The sequence below is a fragment of the Argentina silus genome, assembly GCF_951799395.1.
Source record: "Argentina silus genome assembly, chromosome: 10".
NCBI lineage: Eukaryota > Metazoa > Chordata > Actinopteri > Argentiniformes > Argentinidae > Argentina > Argentina silus.
Window position 1 is genome coordinate 11,617,331 of NC_139664.1, and position 18,610 is coordinate 11,635,940.

Here is an 18,610-nt window from a genome sequence, read left to right on the forward strand (position 1 = left end):
AGGTGTTGAGTTGAGAGCGACTGGTGAGTCATATTTATTTCACACTCCATGTGGAAGAGTTGGGCAACATTGGGTATTAAAAGAATTCAAGAAATCAATAAAAACTTATTTCATTTCCTAGAGACTACAGGTATGAGCTTCAAGTGAATGAGTGCCTTTTAGAGACAAGTCTATTTATTCAACCTTGTTCAGGGAGATAGCCTCTTCAATAAAATGATAGTGTGTGTAACAGAAGTACAGTCAGAGAACTGGGAGTTGGGGGCACAACACCCAGTCTGAAGACCATAGATCATTCAACAGCTGTGATTCGTTGTCATTGTCTAATAGCAAGACATTTAACTATGCTCCATGCCTTGTGGCTCTAGAAAACATTTCTCCGACCTCCACAAAAAAAAAAAAAATAGCTACTTAATTCATTTTCAAAGTAATATGAACATTAAAGCAGTGTCCATTTGCCTTAATATAGAATTAGGGCATGTACTTTATCTGAACTTTCCTACACTGTTGACTTTCTATTGAGACTAAGGTCTAGTAATAATATAGTCAGTTAGCTAGTTTTTTTATGTACAGAATTCCAGTTTACATTTGGAATTGTGTGCAAAATTGTAAGATGATTCTACACAGTCACAAGCGTTCACTGTGATGGAAACATAGCCATTGTTGAGAAAACCATCAGATTCTATGGGCGTGAGGGATTACACAAGCTACGCCATAGCATATTGGTCACACGCTTATGTCTTTCTCATGGAGAACTTACAGACAACTTGGTATTAAACTATTCAGCACCTTATACACAATTTGTAGCATGCAACTTTTATTGAAAAAAGTTAAACATTAATAATGAGTGAGAAAGTATATCGGTTCAGCCTTTTTCTCAGATGGTACTTCAAGTATTGTAAAATGAAAAAAAAAAAAAAACCTAGAGAGAGTACATGTAAAGTAATAATAGAAGGAGGAATGCTGTAAAATTATGTAAATGTCACATCAATGTGTTTTATGTTTGTCTATCATTTGTTGTTATTTTGTATAGAATAGTGTATTATAGTTAAAAAAAAAAGCAAAAAAAAAAAGCAGTGTTATTCTATGAAAATTGTAATTTAAGCAAAACCAAGCCATGCATGGTTTTTAAAAAAAATGTCTACGGATGTGTCACTTATGTTAGAGACAAAGGGAGTCTCATTTGATTTTGACGCTCAGAGACTTTAGAGTTTGTTATGTTATGTATGTTTTTATTCTGCAGACTTGAAACACTCTAGGATGAAGTGATCCATTTAACCACCTAGTACTCCTATGGAACCCTCAGAAGCCTTTGATTCCATTGCACTCAACAAAATCTGTATTCTCTCATTTGATATATAGTAGCCCATCTCACCCATTGCTGCCTGTGCCATAATAAGTCAGTGTGGGACACAAAGTACTTTCAGACTCCGCTTTTCTTTTGTCTATGTCCTCAACAAAAATGTGTATGAACATAAATGCAATAAAAAGGCTCTTATGAAACATTGGGACTAAATGGTTTATTTTGTGTGATGAACTCTTAAAAATGTCCCTTTTCATTCCATCGTATTCTACAGTATACATGTAGGAGTAACCTCAGGGTCATTCTTTAGGGTGCTGAAGATAAGAAAACAACTGTGTATGGGTTCCTCTGGTGGTCATTTAATAGGACTGCAACCCCACAATTTAAAGGAGCAATCTACAATTTGTGTCTCCTTGTCACAGGGCATACAGAACTATGGATTGCACCTACATTTAGTAACTTGTGTTTTGTGTCTGCAAAGTTGATACATGATGAAAAAAATGAAGACACAAAGAACACTCAATCAACAAAGAAAAAGTTAAACCTCTTTATTTTCAGTCCACACTACCCATGCTGCAATTCACTCATCCACACTGATCTTGACTGCTCCAGAGCATATGCAGGTTAATGACACGTATACCAATAGACTTGTTCAGATGTTCACACATGATCATCATTCAAAACTCATATTTGGTCTTGTTTAATATTTATATGCCCACAGGTGTCATGGATCTTTAAATGTGATTATGGTTTGTGTTTAATAAACTGTAAGCAGGGAAAGAGGAAGATGAACAAGACAACTATCTAGAAAAAAAAAAGGAAACAGGAAATACAACTACTAAAGAAAGCACTGAAAAATGCCAAAATAGATCTTCAAGATTCAGTTGAATGTGAGTCTTAGGAAATCCAGTGCAACCTAAGACATGTTCTGCTTTATACAATTTGAGAACTAAAAGCAAGGGCACAAATCCATTATTACATAATTTGTCTCCTGATCTCTCATTATTCAAATCTATCAATATATAGTATTTTCCCTGAACAATTATATTTGCACAGTACCTTACAATTGTTAAGATAAATTACATATTGGAATATTCCCTTTCCAACAGACAATGATTAACTTTCTAAAACCCCTGAACAGAACAGAGAGAGCTTATGTAGTACAGCCAACATTTTGTATTACTACATTTAACATTTTCGAGGGGTTTTAATTTCTTGCATAATTTCCTATGTTTGCAGTTTGGTGTACGGCTGCAACAAATGATGGCAAATGTCTGTTGTATTAGCACCAAAGTACAAACACTTCACCATTTTGTTGCCCAGACATTTGATGACTTGTATAGTATGGTTAAGAAATAATAGAACATAGCATGTGTGCATTGCAGTCTAATCATTTTCCTGCAAGGTGATTAAATTTTACAAAACAGCAAAGAGATAAACAACGCTAATAGCATATCACTAGACAAATAAAGCTAGTCCACACTCAACACAGTCAATACAAGTCTGCCCTTGTTCGGTTGTGATCACCTATTTCTTTTGTATCCCGGGTTCATTGTTACCATTTTTCTTTCTGATCATCTGAGAGGGATACAAAAACACTAGGAGCTAGTCAGACACACAGTACACAATGAGTGCTTGGTACGGTAATGTACTTTCCCAAGGTTTGACGATAAAACTTTGTATATTTTCAAAAAGGATCTTGTTCGAATTACAAATGATAAAAAGGTAAAATTACAACCTCATTGTAAACCCTTTACAAGGTTACCTTCATTTTTAAAAACAAGTTATGGGGATCATGGAGGGACATGTACATAATTGAAGCTTATCATTTGGGGTGTCTAAAAAGCATTAACATAGTTATATAAAAACGTATACCCAAATTTTTGCTTCAGTAAGCCAGTAAGGGAACTAAAGGTTCCAATTTTAAAAATACTTTTATCTCAGTTATTCAAGAAGTTATATTAATATATAGCACCAGCCTGTAGATCATGGCAAGTCTTGGGTATGTTGGAGAAACACTGTGGTGCACTAAATAGCATAACCGAGACAGCAGTGAGACAAATTGCTGAATTCCCCAAAGAACTAAAAGTGCAGTCCCACTCCAGCAAATTCCCAGACCCAAGCTATCTAACCCCCTGCCACAGTACACATCTCCCTCTTATGACAACTGATGGGGCGCTTCAAGCATTTCCATGAGGAAAGTGTCGATAGGGGTGTCGCCAATCAACTTGAAGAAAAATAGGTGCTCCAAGCACTTCAAGCCAATTGAACGCAGTGCTGGCAGTCTGAGTAGGAGCTTAGCAAATCTGATGGGGGAGGGATGAAGAAGACAAATAATTTAGTTAGACATGAATAAATTACAATGCAGCAAGACAGGTCTCATAGCGCCACCACAGAATAATATCCACCCAAACAACACTATGGACTAGCTTGTGGTGATATCGTTTCTGGCATTACTTTTCATGTGTATATTTTGCATGTGCCTATTTGTATGAGGTATTACCCAGCCATAAATGCATGTAAAAGTATATTAAGCACTCATACCGTCCCTGCTGCTCTGGATATTTTTGCTTGCAGTAGGCTTCCAAAGATGCATAGACCTTCTCTCTCAGGAGCTCCACCTCACCGGTGTTGGACAGCCCTTTAGCATCTGAGGGACGAGACACAACCTCAGCTTCACATCTCCATCAGCACAGAGATGGTGTTCATGATTGGATCTCAGCACAGTGATCTATTCAATTCTATTCTAAACACTGTATTCATCCCCTGAGGGGGCAATTATGCAGGCAAAGTGTGCAGTACCTGGGTTGAAAAGGACGATGGCTCTGAGGCAGCCGAGCTCTGTCTTGTCCATTTGCATATCTCTCATTTTACTGACCAGCTCGGTGAGAACCCTATACGAGACAGAGGCCATAAGAGAGATGGAGTGTGGAGGAAACAACAAAAGAGAGGGGAGAAAGGACGTGGTTGTGGACATACACTTGTGTAGTTGTGTGTAGAGTGCGGTTCTTACCTGTCAAATATGGCACCCACCTCTGCACTCTGCACACTCTCCCTGTGTGTTCAGTAAAAAGCATGTTATGACATTGTTCATTATGCTGTTACACATGTCATAAAAGGTTGACTAATGCATTTGAAGCTTTAGGAGGTGTGTATTGCTACTTCTGCCGTACCTGTCAAAAATGGCTGCTACCCCTGCGCTGTGTGCGTTGTCCCTGTGCAACTCAGAGGCCAGCAAGACACCATCCTTCACTGCAATGGAGCGGTGGGAGAAGGAGGCAATCAGGAGCTCATTCCAGCCTGACAGAGGGAAGAAGAGTAGAGAAGGGAGAAATTGAGAGACCTCAAATAATGAAGACATTAAACACATACCGTAAATGTTGTCTGTTGACCAGTAGTGACAGCATTTGTGAAGCACTTGTCATTCCATTTGCCACAGCTGCCGAGACGAAGCATATAGCTTGGGCTACGAGTTTAACGTGGATTCTCAATCTAGCCCAACATTGTCTATATACACACCTAAATCTACTCATATTGTCATAAAATGGAATATAGCAGCGATGTTATGCGTTCTGAAGCCATGTATACCTTTTTTGTAAGGGTGACATCATTAGTTTTTGCTAATTTCAGATACACTGGCATCTCACAAGCCCAGCTGTGTATTCTTTTCAAGGTCCTGGAAGCTGTGAAGCTACAGTAAAAAAGTAGCTCTTAAAAACAAAAACCTAATAAAAGCAACCTTTACTGTTTCTTTACGGCCATAACATCCTAGTCTACATGGCAAAGCTACATTTTAGTTTTTGGATAATTCCAGTAAGCATATTTGGACAATACTCAAGGTAGATTGAGAATCCATGTTAAACTGCTAGCCCAAGTTATATTGAACGTCTTGGCTGCTGTGGTGGTGATTTTTTGGTGAACTCTCGTTAACTCATGGCTCTACTGGTAGAGTTAACAGAGAGCCAAAATATCCTATATAATAGGCCTTGATCCTGGTTGATCACCTGCACGCAGTAGGATGACCTGGTCGTCCAAGGGCAGCTCAGAGAAGTGAGGGATCCTCTTAGCCCACTCCACCAAGGCAAAGAGCTGTTTATCCGCAGTCTGGCAGATATTTGTGACCGCATCATGGGGCTAAAACCAAAATCAAAACAAATTGTTCCTATAAAATTCAATAATTGGATGTGTGAAGAAAACACTACTGATACTGATGTTAGACTGCAACTCACTTTTAACTGCAATTTTTTTCAGGTATATTTCTATGAAATATATATATTTCTAGTTACCTTATGAATGGAGCAAAACATTACTTATATGTATCCTAACAGAGTTGCTAGGTCTGTTTGAATTGCACTAATCCATCCTAACATCAATACTAATACGGTCATTATTCTGGCCCACTCACAGAGCTGGCTGCAGAGCCTCCGTCAGAGTGGAGCTCAGTCCTCTGCTCCACGGCAGTCTCTGCCTCTAAGATCTTCTCCACAGGCATCTCCTCATTCACAGCACTGCTACACTCCAGCCCCTCCTCCCGCTCCCTGTTCCTTTGGCGCTCCTCCTGGACCGCTTCACCAGCCAGCCAATGCAGGAGGGGAGAGGATAGAGGGAGAGGGAGAGGGATGGGGTTAATAGGGAGGACAGAGGGATGGGAGGGAGGGAGTAGAGTTATGGGATTAGAAAAGAGAGAAAAAGAAAAAGGGAGAAAAACAAATGTGCACATTTCTTTTCTCTAGTGGGTTGGATCAGAATATAAGGTCCAACATGAGCAAACAGGTATACATGTATTCAGTCTACTATTTTTTTTGTTTTCAAATTCAAATGAATCTAATACAGATGTCTCTGAGAATCAAGCATTTCCACGCTATTGTGTCACAAGTATCACCACTCACCAGTTTGACCCAAACAACTCACACACACATCTAACACACCAATTTTGTAGCACAGTATTCAATCTCTTAATCACACATCCAGTCATGTTCATCAACCCTCATGTTCATTCTCCCCATCAAATTAATCTTACATTTCTGACGTTCATCTTGGACCACTACAGGAGGAGGGAGAGAAAGAATAGGGGGAAAAGGGAAGAGAAGGAGAGAGGGGTTAGTTATATAAATCTACCCCAATATTCAACTCTCTCCTAATTATTCATTCTAACAACTAAGTCCCCTGCAACACAAATAACAGATACAGTGATTCAGTAGCATATATGGTTCATGGCTTAACTGGGCTATATTGAACATATTCTAATAGTTAAGCTCAATGAGCCAAACAAATAAGACGCCATACAAGGCTTTATCATTTTGGGTCAGTCCATATTCACACTAGCAATACAACCATGATCTTCAGAAATTGATCTAAATTGTAATTGCATGTTCAAATGTCGTTAAGTTTGAGATTTCTTGTTTTCGAAGACCATTAAGTAAGAAAGTCTCTCCCTCCTCCTAAGAAATTGTGCCATACAAAAAAAAAAAAAACACCTCTAAGAACCGCTTTCAAATTAATTTTTGCCCAAAACTCACTGGATAACTCAGCCCATCCCATCCCATCCCACTCCTATAACTCAGCCCATCCCATCCCACTCCTACCTTCCCTCTTCATGCCCATGGCCAGGCACTTCTGGTAGCGGCAGTACTGGCAGCGGTTGCGCTGGCGCTTGTCCACCAGGCACTCTTTGTTATCTCTGCAGGTGTAGCTGAGGTCCTTGCGCACTGTGCGTTTGAAGAAGCCCTTGCAACCTTCACAGCTGTACACACCATAGTGCTTACCTACACAAAGATGAGTAAAGGGGCAGACAAGTGATGAGGGTGTGGATGGGGGGGGTATAAAGTTGAGCAGGAAAGAGGACACATTTTTGTTGATGATGAATGCTAACGATAATGTACTACATTTCTAATATATTTAGTGTTCAGTGTTTTCAAGTAAACCACTAATGGTCATTAGTCAAACTGATCATGTGGACAGACAGCAGAAGGTAGCTGACAATAAGGGATTATCCTCTCTCAAATTGCCACAGATCTAAAATAAATCCCCAGTAAATATTTCACCTCAATTAAACCTGCTCTTAGTGCACTCACCAGAGGAGCGGTCTCCACAGATGGCACAAAGGCGCTTCTGGGAGAGCATGATCCCAGGGCTGTGAGCAGACATGGGTCTCAAGCCAAATGGGGGCTTGACATCATCTGAGCTGCTGATAGAGTGCATCCCCGAATGTGACATTGAAGAGTTTATCTGGGAATAAATTAAAAGGTGGAAAAAACAAACATATTGAGATTATCATAACAAATATGTACAGTTCCCAACACATAGCAGCCATTCCATATGCAGCAACATGCTAGAATGGGAATAATTGGAAGAACCTAATTAAAGCATCAAAAACAGCATAATGTAGGCAAGGGCCATTCAAATGTAGATTAGATTAGATTAGATTAGATTAGATTCAACTTTATTGTCATTGTGCAGAGTACAAGTACAGAGACAACGAAATGCAGTTAGCGTCTAACCAGAAGTGCAAAAAAGCAGAAAAGTGCAGTGTGAGCAGTATATACAGGTAGTGCAGTATATGAGCAGCCTAGTAGTGCAGTATAGTAGTGTGTAATGATGAAAGCTGCATCTGTATGTAGCTATCATCCAAAGCAAGGTCCCTGGTTCTCACCTGATTACTGCTAATAGGCCCATAGCCCATTGAAGGTGTCACACCAGGGGAACCAAGTGAGGGGCTGATGACTGAGAAAGGTGAGCCCAAGGTGCTGGTGGGACTGTTGGAGGCTGAACTGGTGGGCTGGTGTGAGGACATGGTTATTCAGCTAACCTGCGGATGAGGATGATGAGCTGTCTGAAGGACAATAATCTGTTGGAGAAGGGCAATGACTGTCACAAACATGATAACAACTAGGACAGTTTTACTATTGGGTGCTTATCTGACATCGTAGTTTGCTGTACTTGGGCTAACTAAGCTACTGCACTAGACTTGGTTCCAACCGGTTGGTTGGCTAGCTAGCAATATACAGTAACACAGGACAGTGTAGCTTGATCTTAACATACATGCGAATCAATAGTCAAACCAGCAATAGCCAAAAATATATCACATAAACACGCTACCGAAGCTATGCCCACTGCTGTTCCCGTCGTATATTCACATTAAACGCCGTTAATAAAACAACGGGAACTGATGGGTCTATGCCGTAGCTAACTAGTTAGCTAACTCCGTTAACTAATTTCATACATGAAAAATATATCGAGCTGCACTCTTCACTACATTAGCTAGCTCACTTAACGTGTGAAATAGCTAACATTAGCTAACGAACGGTAGTTTACCTGTTTACAAGATCCGAGAGAAGCTAAACCAATAAAATACATCTAATTCAACGTTAGCTAACAGCTACATACCTAGCCAACTTAAGTCAAATTAGCATGTAAATTAGGTAAAAACAGCCAGCTAACTAGCTGGCTTCAACTCAATATGAGCTGTTAGCTTTAGATAATCGTCACCACGTTAGCTAGCTGGCAAGCCTGTGTTTACAACAAATACATGGCTAGCTAGCTATAATTCCATAATAATCTACAGCTAAATGGAATACCGAGAGTTGCCTATAAACGTTAGCTAGTTTTTTGTGGGCAAACCATGTTTCGTTCGCTGGCTAGCTGTAGATAGCATACCAGCTAGCTAGCTAGATAGATTGGTTGATGTTGACCTCAAGAGATTAGCTAATTATAACAAGTAAAAACGCAATAGACTTACTAGACACACCTTCAGCACATCGTTATAGATCACATAACTATTTTTGGTGGCGTATTATTTGTGAATTCCCAGAGACACGGAATACGCGAGGTACCACAGGCCTAAACTCAAATCCCGTTTACTTGATGCTGTTGTTGTTTACACGGAAAGGAAGCCATGTTGGCTCTGCGCCAGTGTCTTCAGAGCCACAATGTCTTTTGACTATGGCAGTTGCTAGGTGTACTACCTGCACTATCCATTACCAATTATGTTTTCTGCGCACAACAACCTATTAACACTAAGAAATCCTTATTCACAAATTAAACAGAAGAGTACCCTTAATTGGAAAATAAGTAAATCTGTGATCAGTGACTAGATTGCTTAGGATAAAAAGATGTTGCTATGAAATGAATTGATGAATACACGGTCAAACTGTCTTTGTTCATTGCTTAATACATATTATTTGTATCAATTGGATATCCTGGTAAATTAAAGGTTTGATAAGAAATACATTGACATGGTGAGACAGTTGTTTTCCCGTTTAAAGATGCAAATAACATTATGCAAATCATGAGACTGAGAAGTAGAGCACATCGTTTAAAATTGGCAAAGCAGTCTCTGGAGGGTTTTTTTTGGTGTTGATTGTGAGCTTATTATCAAACAGGGTAACTTAAGTGCCCAATTCCAATAGGCCTCAAGAAAAGTTTTCCTGCTTAGTCATCCAAATAACAAGATCAAGCAAATATGATAATTGCTCTATGGTATTATCATGTCAAACCAAAATATATGAATGATATATTTTTTATTATATCTAATTAGGCACTATTCTCCATAGCAAAGGAATAAAGGAATACATTATGTACAATTGCAGTAAAACAAAGGACTATCCAGTCTTGCCAACTATTGCTCCATGGATAACAGTTGAACCAGGATATAATGGCCATATCTTGTACATTTGTTTAGTATATATTGTATATTCTTTAGTATTGTATATTTTACATTGGTTGGCATTCTGCGGACAGCAAAGCAAGAATTTCGTTGTACAGGGAAACATGTTTTCTACTGTGCATATGATAATAAACACTTTGAATCTTGAATCTATAAGTAACCATTGATAAGAGCAAATGTTTAAACATAGTCTACAGTATTTCAATATGTAGATACTGTACTGTACTACAGTATGTGAATGTGCTTAATAAGAAAACCCTAACCCTAAACTTAACCCTCTCCTATGTTGCCATATGACTGAGTCCCTAATGTTATGCATACAGCAGAATGTTTACTTCCTTGTTCCACAATAGGGCTGCAGTTAAAATATGAACTTGTTGAGCAATTTCTGACTAAACTGTAGCCATGCCCTGCTCCCTCATCATGCCCCTGTAGTGAAGAAATCTGTCTAATATAAATCATTTGGCATTATGGTTGAATGTTTTAGAATGTCACACCCTACAGAAACCTAACTTGCCCAGCTTCATTCTTAGCACTCCACTGATGAATGAGCTGTTGAAAAGCATTCTCACTTTCAACACTAAATGGAACATAGTGGGTTGCCTTTTTTTGTCTGTTGATTACAAAATACATTTCACTTGTCTAGACACGTGAAGAGGTTCACAATGAGCTTTCACAATAATGGTCATTGTTTTTTGTGATTTGTTTCCGTGCTGAAATGGCATTGCTCTCAATCACTCATTACAGCTTGTCATGTACATATGGGTGAGTGTCTATAACAAACTCAATCTGTGTGACGATTAGAAGAGGGCAGTTATGACAGGGCGCCCCTGAACATGTGCTGGTTTAAACAAGCCCGGTGGCATTCTTAAGACACCTATAAGTAGAGTCAATTTACAGTACAGTAGTGTTCTGTTGGATCCCTCTCTGAGAACAACTGAACTGCTAGAGTAAAACTCAAGATTCTCTGTCTGAAGACAGACAATCTACAATCATGATGGGGAGCTCTCCAATGGTGTGTCTCCTCTTTATCTCAGGTCTGTATCATTGGTTCATACACATTTTTTTATTGTGGTTATTGTGAAAATATGACCACATACAGTACGTACATATGCTCAATACTCTCTGTTTGTACTTTCTGTCAATGAAAATCAAGCATCATCAAATGTTTATGATAGGTTATGTTGTTGTTTATACAATCATGTGGAATATAATATCTCTCATTTTCAGTTGCTCTTGTTGGCTTTTTAATAGAATGTATTTTGCTAATTTTACAGGACTGTGTTCACTCACTCTAAGTGTCTCCCCTCAGTATCGCCATGTTAATATTTACAAGAACTATTCCGAGGCAAAGAGTTATTGCAGAGAGATGTATACTGACTTAGCATCTGTCCATAACTCAGAGGATATGGATAGCCTGATAGCATCAGTGCCAAATGGCCGTAAATCTAATACCTGGATTGGCCTGGAGAGAGGAGACTTATTTAAGTGGCACTGGTCTCTAGCAGATGAGGATTTCTATGATGAGGGAGAGCGTGAGTTTCTAAACTGGAGGGCTGGAGAGCCTAAGGAAAACAATGATCAGGATAGCTGTGCTGCAATGGATCCTAGCGGAGAATGGTTTGAGGATGACTGTAAAACAGAAAGAGGTTCCATTTGCTTTGATGGTGAGTAATCGTCTGTCTATTCTGATAGCAGCAGTACCTCCCAAAAATACAATTATACATCTGTATCAGTGGAGGCTGGTGGAGGCAGAAATCGGAGGATGGGCTCATTGTAATGCACGGAATGGAATGAGGAATTCCATGCATTACAATGTGCCCGTCCTCCAATTTCTACCTCCACCAGCCTCTACTGATCTGTATATTGACCAAGTTGTGTAACGCATCAGCATAGCATACTGTGCTTGCTTATGTACAGTAGTACATAAGTAGTACTAGTCTTTTATGAGTGCAAATGGATGTCATTGTCTGTCCACTGACAGGGAAAAACATTAATAACACTAGTTACATCTACATTCCGGAGAGCAAGTCTTGGAGAGAAGCTCAAGATCACTGCAGGGATATAACCACAGACCTAGTCAGCATACGGTCTCCAGACGAGAATCAGATGGTACAGAATGTGTCACAGTCCCAGAGTGTGTGGATTGGCCTCTTTAAAGACCCCTGGAGGTGGTCTGACAGTAGCAACTCTTCGTTCCGCTTCTGGAAGCCCGGACAGCCCAACAACTTTAGGGGACAGGACTGTGTTGCTGTGGTGTTCAGAAACCCACTGGGTTGGAATGACCTGAAGTGCCGTATCAACCGACGTTTCATATGCCAGGGTGGTGAGTTGGGTACACTTGTTTAGGCTTTGACTAGCATCAACTTTAAAGGAAACGTCAGGACTTGTTGCTACTAAAATAGTAAAATACAAATTGAGGATGGATTTTATGTTACAAATGTTAACACCAAGAGATAAGACATGTTCTCATTATGTAACAAAGCCACACAATTCTGCTAATTGATCCCCTTTATGCAAATGTCTTCTAATTATTTTTTACAGACAGGAAATCTGGAACTCATGCACCGACCAGCGCACAAACAACTACCCAGCAACCATTTACAACAGCGCAATTACTTACTACCACTGCTCTACTGCCAAGTCCCTCCCAAAACATAACATCAGCACTGCAAACCACAGTCAAACATACAGTGGTTACCTCTACTGAACAATCCAACAATCCTAACCCTAACCCTAACCCTACTGACAATATCTACACTGCAACAACACATGTTGTGCCTGCTGAAAACATTACCTCAACATTTCCAACAACTCAATTCAATACTACACAGCATGTTTCAACCAATCAATTAAGTACAGAACACCTAACTTCTGACCAAACCACTGCTAGTTATGTACCTGTTCAAAACACCTCAACACTTGCATCAACTACATTAAACACAACAATGCATGTTTTAACTGAGCAGTCAAGTACTGAACACATAACCTCTAACCAAACAACTACTGGTTACTCACCTACAAGTGCTCAAAATATGACTACTAAAGAGGAAATTACTCATAATCAAACAACTGAAACTGCAGTCACAGAGCAAGCAACAACACATGTTGTGCCTGCTCAAAACATTACCTCAACATTTCCAACAACTCAATTCAATACTACACAGCATGTTTCAACCAATCAATTAAGTACAGAACACCTAACTTCTGACCAAACCACTGCTAGTTATGTACCTGTTCAAAACACCTCAACACTTGCATCAACTACATTAAACACAACAATGCATGTTTTAACTGAGCAGTCAAGTACTGAACACATAACCTCTAACCAAACAACTACTGGTTACTCACCTACAAGTGCTCAAAATATGACTACTAAAGAGGAAATTACTCATAATCAAACAACTGAAACTGCAGTCACAGAAATACAGCATACAAAGCACACCACACAACAGAATACTGACCAAACCTATCCCCTACATATGACCACACTGGAAGGAACTGTTTCATACAGCACTGCAGAGCCTGCCACTGTTGTGCCAACTGAAAACAGTCAAGGTTTAGTTCAAGGTAACGTTTTCCATTGCCATGTGTAGTACAGTAACATTTTGTAATAGTAAAGTGTATTTTTGCTTGACTGTGAAATACGTTCCAATGTCTCCCTCAGACAACCTGATATTGATCCGGGAGAATATGACATGGATGGAAGCCCTGAGCTACTGCCGAGAGCACCATGTGGACCTGGTCTCTGTCACGACAGAGGTGATTCAGGACTGGGTGACAAAGAGAGCTCTAAATGCATCATCAGCCCATGTTTGGCTAGGTCTGCGTTTCACCTGCACCTTCAATTTCTGGTTCTGGGTCAGATCTGACACAGGCTGCTACCATAACTGGGCTCCTGGGCACGGCTCATACGGCCTGCAGGACTGTGGTAACGCAGGTGCTATAGAAGCCACAGGGGGGCAGCAGTGGGTTAGCCTGCCTGAGACTGACAAACTAAATTTCATCTGCCACATGTGCTGAGAATGGTGAGGCACTACCATATCCCTGATTCTTTGGACTTTGTTTCACATGTCCTTTGTGTGATGGAAAAACAGAGATCCCTTGCTTATGTCTGTTTTCAGTTTATTAAACATGTATAGTTTATATGGATCCTATCCTCATTAATTGTACCTTTGATAACATGCAACTATTCTCACTAATCTCATCTAACATCTTACATCTAACAGATGTAATTGATTACCCACAACTGTGAATAGCCATATGCTTTCTAGCATTACGGTGTTATATTTAGAGCATCATTAATGATAGTATTCTATGTATGTAATGATAGTATTCTATGTATGTAATGATAGTATTACACTGAATGTGTAAATACGGCTCTCTGTTGAAGCCTCTACCATTATCATTCAATTTGATTCAAAAACGTCAATACTCTTGAAGATACACATTCACTGTCAGCGGCAGCAAAGTGATGTGAGAACATAAATCAGTAGACACAAGCTTCTTTTCCTATTCTTTTGGGGTGACTATTTGCATATTGACCTCAGTCCCACTGGGTAGGCCCCATGTTGCCTTCCCTTCGACCACCAGGGCATCTCTCACAGCCAGACTGCTTGCCGCCCTCATTGACCTGACCTTCACTATAGGCCACATGCAAGTCAGTTCACACAACACCCCATCTTCCTGTCTGCACCCTTGAAGCTAAAGGATCCATCTTCAGCTGCTTTTGCCATTAGAGCTCGGCCATTAATACTACATTCTCTATGTGACTCGTGAATATTCCATATGCACTACTGAGATCATTTTTTATATGTTTATTTACCCATTGATGACTGTAAGACCCAGTTTGATTAAAACAGTTAAAGAAAGTTTGTGCCACTGTGTGAAATCACATGTAATGCCTGCCAAAACAACTACATTGACAATTGCAGGTTTTGTCTGCTGCAACATAATTGACCAATTGCATCAGAATATTATTGTACCAGTTATCTGTTCTCACTCTCAAATAGAAATAACACTTCTCCTTCACTTTCCTTAGTTTCTTAACGATGCAAATAAACAATATGAGGCTGAAATTAACATTTGATTCTATTTTCAATACATTTTAGCAATTGGTTTAGTTGAGTTTAGTTTTTCATTTAGTTTTTCTAAGAACTGCAATGTGATTGAACAACTTTAATAACTATGTTCTGAATCAGTGAGAACCCCCACAATCTTTTTCCTCGCACCAAGACCACCCACAATACTATGGATAATAACTATGATTATCATACTTTATAAATTGGCAATTTAATATCGATTTAGCTATTTGTAAAATAATATTATTGAAACAATCGGGATACAATCAAGGTTTAGATGATACAATGCAATGTAATGAAATGGAAACATGGTTTAATTCCTTATCCCCCGTAAAATATCTACATGGTTTATAATAATCCACTGCTGCATTCTGATCGCTACATCTGCATCCACACCGAGAATAGCTTGTCACTTGTCAATTACTACGGACCATTAGACATGAGTGTGTCATAGCTTAGGTTGTTCATGAAAAGGCGTTGGTCAGTGGAGCCTCCCATCAGTTCAATGTTAATGTCCTATTGGGTCCAGTCTGCCAGTGCCTGGGTTAACCCTCCTCCCCCTTTTCTCACCCTCGTCTCCTCTTGTGTGCTGTCCAGCTGGTTATGACCTTTGACCCTATGACCCTCACTCCTGACCCCTGGAGCCGTTCCCACGCCACACCCTTTTGTGCGGACCTCTCCATGGAAACCCAGTGGTCACTCCCTCCACAGCAGTGGATGTGGGGGCTAGAAACATAATTCAGGTGCATTGAGATCAGTCTAATGCAATCTAATTTGGCCTAATCAAATCAAACCTCTCATACTACAAAACTGTTGATTTTCAATAAAGTATAATAAAATACTATAACAATAAATGACACCAAACTCCTTAAAATCAATGCTAGAGTCAAAGATGTTATTTTTGCCAATTAGTTAACTGAAGATAGTTTAGTTTAAGTTAAAATCTCAGTGATAGCATACCCATAGGCCCTGAAACTCATAGCATTCCTGCGAGTATAATCTGCCAAACAATGACAAGTTTAAAATACAGCATTATTTACCGCAAAAGAGTATTTTATGAATAAACTGCAATGAGGTGCATGGTCAATATATTGTTTATTTGGTGTAATAAAATCATTATTGCAAAAATGTATTTTATAGATTACAGCGATTACATAACTTTTCATCAACCTGAAATTAGGTTATACTGTTGTCATACAACTTGCCAGTTTTTCTGTGTTAACTTTGCATCTCTCCACCTGCCATGTGCACCTCCATCTTTTTCTCTCTCTCTCTCTCTCTTTCCCTCTCTCAGTCTGCACCCCTCTGCTGTTCCCTCCCTCTATGCCCTCTGTCACTTTCACAGTTAATTGAAGCAAAAGAGATTTTCTCTATTGAGGCCCAGTCTCTTAGGTAACCCCAGTCCTGCATGAAATGAGATGGATAGAGGGAGAGAGGGACATGGACAAGCACACAGAAAAACCAACATTTGAGGATGGACACAGAGGAGTGAGTAGGCTGTAACATGGGAATACATTTGGAGAAAAGTTTGAAAGGAAAGCAGTTGGGTATATGTAAGAGGTAGCTTAACTACAGTTCTACAGGAGTATTACACAACATTGATTATTGTGGGTACAAAAATGTAAGTATAAATATGGTCTGTGTTTTATTTTCTATTGTTTGACAATATCTGAATTCCAGCCAATGTTTAGTTGTTTCTTAATCTAATTTCAAGATCTGTGAACTAACATTTTCATTTGATTTGAATAGAATAGGGATTGAATGTGTGTAGCATAAGAGCTGAAGTTTCTATTTATCTAAGGAGAAGAACCTTAGCGCACTCTCCTCTGCAAAATATCTAAATACTTTTGGACTAAGTGTAGCCTAATCTAAAGGGAAATTATTTCAAGATGGTTTTTTTGTTTAACTGATATGGCTATTATCTGTGCTTCCTTTTTTGATCAGATATCTACAAAACCAAGTATGGGATTACAAATGGTGCCATTGTACCATAGCAGCCCACATTGTAATCATTCAAATGGAACAATAGGCTACTACTCTAAAAATAGAAGGGACTTACATGGTTTTACTAGACTGTTGGGTATCTGCTTTAGATAAGTCAAGCAACAGTAAAAAAAAAAAAAAATAAAAAAAAAAAAAAGACATAGTAATGTAAATAACACATTTTTGTCCTGCAGCTTTAATTGTGTGCCACTGTAGGTATGTGAACCTACTGTATATTTCAAAGTTGTTTTTCCTACGATGAAGTGGCTCACAGAGAGACGAGGTACCTCACAGGCCTCCCTGTCCTAGTCCCTCCTCCATTTGACTGGGGGTCTGGAGCTGATTGTCCAAACGCAATTCTTGTGTCTGCCTTATCCATATCCAGGAGTTGTGGATGGACATCATACCCCAGACTCTCAATAACACCAAGAGAATGAAATGAGATAGGGATCAAGTCTGGGACATGTGGTATTGATTAAGTATCTGATGAGAACATACTTGAATTTCTGCCGTACTTGGAATCAGTTTGAAAGACTTGGCATTTCAAGTCTTCTTTATATCTTCACACAATATTAATAAAGGTAAAATGGGGCAGCTTAAGAAATCAAATATAAGTATTGGTGGGAATTAGCCATGGAAGACTGACTGTAAATGTCCAAGTGCAAAGGAGAATGTTAAGAGATTGCATGCAGAGATAGATTTCAGATATGATTTCTTATCAGTCTAAAGTATTTGCCTTTTGGCATTGGGTATTGTAAGGCCCACAGCATCATGAATACCTAATATCTCAGATGTCAATGCATTATAATTCTCGAAATACTTTGCTTTTGAATGTGTGTTCCTTGACCAAGCTTGCCTGTTTGCAAAATGATTAAATACAACTTTTAAAATCTGAATGGTTTTATGTTGCTCATTTGAGGTTTAGTCTCACAACTGACTGATTGCAAGTTCCTTGTGCTGCACATAGTGTTGTAGCCATAGTCATACATCATCTGTTGTTGCTGTGTGTGGCCTTCACTGGACTCCCATGTCAACAAATCAGCAGCAAACCAGTTTGGCAGAACACATTGTTTCGAAGCCTTGGCACTTATTTAGTTTGAGAGCCCTCATGGGACTCTAAGACCATGGGATCGTGGCATACAAACATGATAGCCTGAATTGACCTAACTAATAAAGAACCTGATTAACTATGTGAGCAGTATGCAGTGTACATTATGCAGTGTATATGCAGAAAATGTTAGTTCACATGTAGGTAATTAGTCAAAACACTATCTTATCAATACCCATTATGAATATTGCCCCCGAGTAAAGCAATTTTTGCCCCTGAGTAAAGCAATTTTTTCAAATTCACTTCTTAAATTGTTAGATAGCTTGTGAAATTGACATTAGAGAAATTAAAACCTTCACCAAATGTATACTGTCCCATAATAAATAAAAGTCATAATGATCCATACGGTACATTACAATTATATAATCACACTGGCAAGGACTTCAGAATTCTTTGAAATCACGTGATTTTGAGGAAAATATGCAGGATAGCACTGACCAATGAGAGACGAGCGAATCTGATTGTGAAATTTA

At 39.2% G+C, this 18,610-nt stretch overlaps 2 protein-coding genes across 3 annotated transcripts; one reads left to right on the plus strand and one right to left on the minus strand.

Annotated features, from left to right (window-relative positions):
* Positions 1-1,833: 1,833 nt before the first annotated feature.
* On the minus strand, positions 1,834-9,178 carry LOC310811257 (retinoic acid receptor RXR-beta-A-like). Its single transcript, XM_083679370.1, has 12 exons — positions 9,039-9,178; positions 7,953-8,147; positions 7,375-7,528; positions 6,886-7,065; positions 6,321-6,344; positions 5,706-5,866; positions 5,305-5,434; positions 4,474-4,600; positions 4,314-4,355; positions 4,103-4,194; positions 3,845-3,950; positions 1,834-3,606 (listed from the first exon to the last, which is right to left on the minus strand). Exons 2-12 carry the CDS (start codon positions 8,091-8,093, stop codon positions 3,459-3,461), a joined length of 1,305 nt encoding a protein of 434 aa, XP_083535496.1. The 5' UTR covers positions 8,094-8,147; positions 9,039-9,178; the 3' UTR covers positions 1,834-3,458.
* Positions 9,179-10,893: 1,715 nt separating this feature from the next.
* Positions 10,894-15,014, plus strand: LOC310811583 (uncharacterized protein). 2 transcript variants are annotated; one of them, XM_083679787.1, is made up of 5 exons: positions 10,900-11,002; positions 11,243-11,632; positions 11,950-12,291; positions 12,510-13,535; positions 13,633-15,014. In XM_083679787.1, the coding sequence occupies exons 1-5, from the start codon at positions 10,960-10,962 to the stop codon at positions 13,986-13,988; spliced, it is 2,157 nt and encodes a 718-aa protein (XP_083535913.1). In that variant the 5' UTR covers positions 10,900-10,959; the 3' UTR covers positions 13,989-15,014. The 2 variants fall into 2 exon arrangements, with proteins under 2 accessions (XP_083535912.1, XP_083535913.1); XM_083679786.1 differs by having other exon boundaries at positions 10,894-11,632.
* The last annotated feature ends 3,596 nt before the right edge of the window (positions 15,015-18,610 follow it).